The following is a 7700-nucleotide window of genomic DNA, read 5'->3' as shown; positions in this document are numbered from 1 at the left end:
GTAGATATCTCAAAGCACAAGTTTTTGTCACTTTATGCGGATTTTTCAAGATTTTATTGCATCTGTGACATTACTTTTGGATCAACCTCTTACTATGTTATACTGGTTACAAATGAAATGGGGTAAAAGCCAAGACTAATTTCTGGCCACTATACTTCTATCGTCTGATTGATATAAACACGTCTGCTTTTGTTGTTTCAGTTTGGCTAATATTAAAAGTACAACCTATCTAAGGTATTTGTTTTCAATTGTGGTACGAGTTAACATTGTTAATGTTATGCGACAGAAAAATGAATAACCAAAAACGTGTTGAAAGGAAATTGAAGGAGAAAAACTACAAAAAATTCACAGGGAACAAAGAAGAAGGTAAATTCCCAAGATAATTCTTATAGAAAAAACATTTTGATGCAAATGTTTGACATTTTAACCATTTAAAATGTCTATAGACTACCCGAATTTACTCGCCAAATTACCTATTGATATGTCATCTTCAAAAAAATTAACATAACATTAAGGGTTATCTTTTAAATATTAATGTATTAAATTATTCATATATTTTTTTCAATTCAATCAATTCAAGGACAGGGATTTGCAGATAGGAGAAAGAGAAAAATAGAGCATGAATATCGAAAAATGTTAAAGAAGGAGAAGAAAGCATCAGCAGGAAGTGCCAAACATATTTCTGTATTGGACGAGCTTTCAGAAGAAGAGGCGACCTCAGCAGGTCCTACTGAAAGCAAGCAAAGGTAAAGTAAAAGTATTGAAAGGTAAATAACGTTATCATCCTAGGTACGTTTATGTCATTTGCAATGCAAAATATGCAGGGACTTTTTATTTTTATGCGGGTATTGAAACCTAACAAGCTAGGAGATATCTTGAGATTTTTTTATACTATTGTGCCGTTACACGTCTTATTTTGTGTGTTTATCCGTTTTTGTTCGTGTTGTGAAATTTGTGTATGTTCCGTTGTGATTTGTGGAACTTATTGTGTCTCGTGCGGTTCGTGAGGAAAACACAGTAGAAACATCAGTCAATCTTTTTCATGTTTAGACACCAATGGAGTAAGTTAATTAACTTTAATAAGTTTATTAATAATGAAAATTCATAATTGTACATTCTGATTATTCTAAGCATATAAATTTTGACTTTTTTTATTATCTTTAAATGAAAACATTTGATGTCATTGTCCTATGTGCTTATGTTCGTCTTTGTTTTGTTGTAGTTATTACCACTGTCTATCATCTAAATAAAACTATTAAAAAGCGATGGTAGAAGCGTTACAACTATTAAATGAACATATTAAATATTATGAAAACGTGCTGCATATTTATATTGTGACAGAGTATTGTCAGCAAACCTATGAGAGATTATAGAAGTTTGATGACTGTGTCTTCACTTTCCTTGTGAAGTATTGGCAGGACCCTATGTATTAAACCCTATATTTAGACTGATCTTGTACTTCTTTAAGCCAGAATCTTTTTATGTTTCAAGTGAATATACATGATATAAAGTAAACATTTAAATAAGTTCATCTATACATTGTATTTTCATCATGCTTTTTGAATTTTGATTTATGGTTCACTAAATATGCATGTATATACATACCTTGATTCTTTTCAATCAGATCGTCACATAAACCTGTTGGGACATATTCAAAGGCACACCATGAATACAAACAGACGAAAATGGAGAAAGATAGAAAAAAGAAGGTAAAGTACATAAAACCAGTAATAATTGTGTCAATCTCTGGACTGCTATTCACTATTTCACTAAATTCCACTATTTCTTAGTTCAAACAAACCCGTATTTCCCCAAGTATGCTTATAGATATCACTTGCACACACACAGTAGTAGAGTTAATTGAAAAAATTGTAATTCAAAATGTACCTTATTATGAATATTATTGTAAGGGCAGAATAAAATTATTGTTTGTTTGGGATTGTCATTCGCCTTATTGGAAAACCCCTGCTGATCAAATTTTATTAGCAAAAAATAAATAGAGACTTTTATTTTTTACCAATATTTGATTAGTTAATTTTTAACTTTTAGAAAAAAATCCCTCCCTCCCTTCTGTATCTAAAACCCTTAGGAGGCAAATTGCCAGCAATTCAAAACAAACATTTTTTCAAGGATGGTCTAATATACTATTGACCTTGAAATGCCTTCACAGATTTCAAATCAGACAATCAGCTCCTTTCACTATGCTGTGTAAGCATGGGACCTAATGTTGTGATGAGATTGTGATAGCACTTGTCCACTGTCAACAGTAATTCCCACACTTGTAACCTAAATGGACATTCCATGCTCATTATTTGGGTACATATTTACTCACTTATCATGCAAGCCAAGGACATGTCAATAAACAATCATAGAAAATGTGCTGAAAAATGTGGATCCAGAAATTATTTTCAGGGGGATTGTTGATGTTGTTGTGGGAGAGGGGGTGGTTCAAGGCCATTTTTAGGTAACTTTACCTTAGGGGTACTTTGTGAATTTTAAAAATAAGTTTTTGGGAGGGGATGGGGTGTCCAGAGTGAGACCATATACCTTAGATCCAAGCACAGCTAAGGACTTGGTGATTTAATTCTGGTTGTTAGAATATTTTTTACTGTTTATGCTGAATGATACACATTGCCTATGTCTCAATACAATGCACCTAAAAAAAGTATAAGTCTGTTTTATGTTGCAATTTATGTTTACAGTTTGCAAAAATTTACATAATTTATGTGGAAAAGTCTCCTTGTTTCTGTACTTAATTAAAAAAATTCAAAATTCAAAATCATATAGTTGTAAGAATTGCTTTGAAATTTTATCTATGGTAAAAGAATATTATATTACTTGAGACTTTCACTTTACAGTTTGAGCTTTTTTAAAACTGCATTACAGTTAAAAAGCATGAACTGCCTAAATTTAAATGATATTATAGAGGATAATTCAAACTTTAATTAATTCCTGTACATTTTATGATGGAATTGTGCTATTTATGACTGGCAATCTTTTGAAAAGATTAATGTGAATTAAGAATAACCATGTGCATTACAGTTTCATATATGTACATGCATTAAGGTTTACCATCTCTTGTATGGTCACATAAAAGTTTGCACCACAGCTAGATGGTGATTTTTCAAAAGAAATCTATTAAAAATTAGAATAAAATGACACCAATTTTGAACATTACTTGGGGGCTACATGTTACAGAAATCATCGATCAGACTTAATTTTTACGAGTTGATGTATATCAACTCAGTATAGTCACTGCAAAGGGGTTTCCCATCACTGGGTTAAATCACATTTTCGTATTGATGGTCAAACTAATATATCAATTATCAAAATGTAATGATATGAATGATGAAAGAATAACTTCGTTTATCAGAGGTAAAATTTGTTTTCAACGTATTTTAATCAACAGAAAATCATGATTTTCTTTTTGTTAATTGATATCAATCCGCACAAGAATGTAGGTTCAAGAAAAATCTTTTGACACATTTCATATACTAAGGATACATTATTGTTGCCATCAATAAATTGTATAAAAGATATCAAGTATGTTTGTTCATAACCAAGAACATTTTTATTGAGTGATGAAAATATCGCTATAATTAAATTTGACGTATATGCATGTATATGAAACTTCAGTGATACCCGCGCTGTAATCGCCTTTATGCAAATGAGCTCAGCTCAGTGGTGAATGTTTAACGTTTTCCCCCACAAGAGTTGAAATTCAGGAACATGAATGCTTTTCATTACTTACACTTTGTCAAACGTGAAATCATTTTAGTGTGACAAAACAAAGAGGTGAAGCAAAAGAGTTGAAAATAATCAAGAGCAGGGGGTGGGGGGTCTATGTGATTTGATCTTTCGCTTAGTTGAAGGTCAGTGTGGCCCTGCAACATGCACATCGCGAAAACTGTGCTCCTGTTTATATACGTCATAGATTAAGAATAGATTAGCGTGGTAGGTTATATAAATATTGTGTGGCGATTTATAGTTTTGAGCAGCGTTGATTAAGAAATAGTATCTTAAACATGATGTTTTTTACAAATTGGTTTGATAAACAGAGGCAAGCTATTTTACCTTATCTATAGAATAGCAGCTTGTAGTTAATGGTGTGCATTTTGGACATGAGTAAAATCTTGTCATTTTGTTTTTTGCTTTCTGATGCAATGATTTGAATTTGAACTGAAATCAACACCCCCCGTTTATCGATTGGTCGAAACTTAAATTAATACAGCGACCTTAAAAAAGATCATGGACTGCGCGGAATATAAGATTTCATGATGATGTCTGACTCAAATTCCCATTGGAGACGATTTTGGTGTTTCTTTTAGCTAACGTACTCATGTACATTAACAGTAATTTAGTTAATTTTACTTACTTTTTACAATCAATTTATTAATTTGTTAAAAGAATGATGCAAATTTACACAGACATATTAAAGACACTAAAATGTATTTATTACAAATTGGCCCTAATCATTAAAGATATTTTAAATAAACAATAAAATGCTTCTTTGATGATTCATGCGGGTTATGAAGGTAACGATCATTGCAGAAAATTTTTATATAGTCCGCTAACGCGGATTATGTATTTTTTCTGCAATATCCCCCATGAATCACCAAAGAAAGCATTTTAATGTTTAAATATAACACAGACACCTGACGTTTTTAATAACTTCTCTCTAAATGAAAAAAAAATCCTTGTACTATAATATATGGTACAAGAAATTAAAGAGAAAAGTTTAAAACGTCACGTGCATGTAATTTATAAAACCCTTTAAAATAGCGTGCCTATATTGTTTTGTAAAAATGGTTTGAAATTTAATGTTAAATATTTAAATGGAACAGAGTTCTGAAAGGAAGTATAATAATTTGATGAATGACAGGAAAAGAGACCATTATTTGATCATATTGACGGTTTGCTCTCAGTGAAGTAGATACAGATTCATCACGGGCACAGACGTTATACATAAAAAAAATTTTTTTTCATAATAAAAAATATATACCCTCTACGTAATTGTAAGGTACCGGTATATAATTATGAGAAAGATATATAACGTGAGTTAAATGTGGCCGATTGAATGAACTTAACATTAGTTGTGTCGATCGTCATAACAATACAAACCACCTGTTCAAAGCTGCATGGTCTAATTTTTTGGCTACTACAGTATTAAATAATTTTCCATACAAACCAATTATCTTAGAGAGTTATAAACCCACACCTATTTAGTATTTACACCAGCAGATTCGGTCTCCTTCAAAGTTAGAAATATTCAAAGTAAATAAAATTGATTTTTTATGAGCATACAAAAAAAAACCAAACAAGCAAACAAAACAAAATGCATCGATTGTAAACAAAACAAACTTCAAAACTTCAGAAATAATAGTGAACAAAATGTACTCAGGTTTATTTTTGTTTTGCGAGAACATTACTCACATTTACACTTGATGTCAAAGTCGTAATACAACCATCCCCTCCTCGACTTCAGGGCGAATTTTAATATGAGGCGAAATAACGCGATACTCTTTTTATGACGTTTGTTTTAAAAAAAAAATTATTATTATTATTATATACATACTTAGCATAACCATCCTTTCAAAAGCGTACACAAAATTTGATAAAAAATCGGACCATGCAGCATTAAAAAAGGTGACCCTCAAATGTACAAGATGGCCGAACATCCCTCTATGATATTTCACGATTCATTATTTTTCATCTTTGATATGTTATGGCCTAGGATAATAAGATTCCTATATACTATATTAATGATTTATTTCAAATTCTGCTTGTTGAGAGCAGAAAAGGGGCAATAAATGTCTGATTCCTGTAGCATCAACTCGTGTCAGTACTTTCAGTACTTTGATTAACAATTTCATAAAATAAAAAAAAAGATGATAATTCATTATTCAAGTATGACTGTATGTAAGAGTTATTCCTCTGATCAGACGTTCCTTGTACCATAACATTTTATTTATGTTAATAGGAGGCAAGGAAGAGAAAGCAGGCAGTTGATTCTGCCTTAGAGAAGTACCAGCAGAAGCGACAGGCAAACTACAAGCTGCTTTGTAAGAGGACCAGCCGAGGACAACCAATCATGAAGCACCAGATGGAGTACCTGCTGGAGAAGATCAAGAAACAGAAATCCTCCAAGACGTAGGGCGGTGTCGGAATCATGGACACCCAGGGCTAGTGCAGACTCTGATACCAGGCCCTGCCGTCACCAACCCTCCTCCAATCAATGCTCCGCCTCAAGTCTGAGTAATGACATCAAATTTGTGCACTTTTTATGAAAAGATTTGAGGAGAAAACCAAGTTGAGTGATTAAACACTGTTGGTGATGGCAGGGCCTAAGCTGCAGGGGTGCATTCTCCTTCTGGTAACTTATTCATGGACTTGGGGAATGTACTTTTCTTGAGCTAGAGCAAAATGGTTTCTGATACATTGTATCAGACTTTTGTTTGACATACATGTATCATGTGTATATGGGACTGAAGAGAAATTTGAAAGAAAGAGATGAATATATTGTGTGTTCATTATACTTTTGTGAAATGAAATAGATTTAATAAAAATATGAGCTACCCTTGTTTGGTGTAAAGCTATCTTAAAGAAAATATGGCCTTGAAATTAATTTGTGGGTCTAATGTTTGGAAATTTTTGTGTTTACTTAACCATTGTCTGTTGTTATCTCGGTCCTGATTCCTCTCTAAAATAATGCAGCCAATTCTTACAAAGCTAAAGCTCAAAGGAGATATAGAAAAAACATGTTTTTAATATGAAAAATCATACCAGTTTTCAGGTGTAGAAAATATGATTCATGTTCATTGAAAATGTTGAGTGTTGAAAAATCTTCGTCTCCATTACATGTATATCATTATCAAACTTATGCAATAGGTTTAATAGTTGATGAAAATTGCAGAATAAGCAGTTTAAAGTTCTATGGAACCACAATGGAGATCCAAAACTTAAAATGGAACACTTTTGTGTTAAAACAACTGCATTTTACACTTCATGAATTTATTTACAACCTCGATGATATATACAAAATATTGCCTTCTCGTGTGCAATAACCCATCCATATTTTGTATGCATCATCTCTTGTCATCAGGTAACAACATGTATTACGTAGATAACTGCAACAAAAATCGTTTTTAAATATTAGAAAATACCTTTAAAATACAATGAAATAAAAAGGCAACCCATATTTTTGAATGATAGCAATGTGTTTGATGTTGAGAAAATTCTCTGATGCACATGTTTTTATTTTAGGGCTACTGATTATGCATATGGAATATAATTTAACGAGTGTTCACTTCACACTGTGCATTAGTACAACATGTTATATAGGACATCGTTTGGCATTGCCTCTCTTTTTAATGAGTTATGAACATTCACTGCATTAGAACTTGCAGATGTAATATTATGCCGCCCAAAGTTAATTCTACATTTATTGTCACTTAAAATACCAATCATACGAGGAGGGCGATAAAATTAAAACACACAAAATTTTCAAACAATTTTTATTCATTAATATTAATACAAATACAGTGAGTATTCAAACTTCACATATGCTAGCTCTTTAATAGTGATCTTTTCATGATTATCCCATTGGGTACCATAATGTGCTCTAAAAATATCCAATCTCTACACATTGCATTTTTTTAGCATAATCAAACTGGATAAGTTCAAATTAAAATAAGGTTTGT

The 7700-nt window shown here is 31.8% G+C and overlaps 1 protein-coding gene across 1 annotated transcript; it reads left to right on the top strand.

The window, feature by feature from the left end:
- Positions 1-252: 252 nt before the first annotated feature.
- LOC105327190 (thyroid transcription factor 1-associated protein 26 homolog) lies at positions 253-6580 on the top strand. The gene is made up of 4 exons (XM_011427522.4): positions 253-366; positions 581-746; positions 1625-1709; positions 5981-6580. The coding sequence occupies exons 1-4, from the start codon at positions 273-275 to the stop codon at positions 6152-6154; spliced, it is 519 nt and encodes a 172-aa protein (XP_011425824.3). The 5' UTR covers positions 253-272; the 3' UTR covers positions 6155-6580.
- The last annotated feature ends 1120 nt before the right edge of the window (positions 6581-7700 follow it).

Source organism: Magallana gigas, chromosome 2 (assembly GCF_963853765.1).
Source record: "Magallana gigas chromosome 2, xbMagGiga1.1, whole genome shotgun sequence".
Taxonomy (NCBI): domain Eukaryota; kingdom Metazoa; phylum Mollusca; class Bivalvia; order Ostreida; family Ostreidae; genus Magallana; species Magallana gigas.
This window is presented reverse-complemented; position numbering and strand designations above follow the sequence as displayed.

What these genes read in the sequence shown, in the direction of transcription:
- LOC105327190 (XM_011427522.4), top strand. Translation starts at nt 273, where the DNA reads ATGTTATGCGACAGAAAAATGAATAACCAAAAACGTGTTGAAAGGAAA. An exon ending in CCTACTGAAAGCAAGCAAAG is followed by an intron (nt 747 to 1,624) that starts GTAAAGTAAAAG and finishes CTTTTCAATCAG; the next exon opens with ATCGTCACATAAACCTGTTG. An exon ending in AGAAAGATAGAAAAAAGAAG is followed by an intron (nt 1,710 to 5,980) that starts GTAAAGTACATA and finishes TTATGTTAATAG; the next exon opens with GAGGCAAGGAAGAGAAAGCA.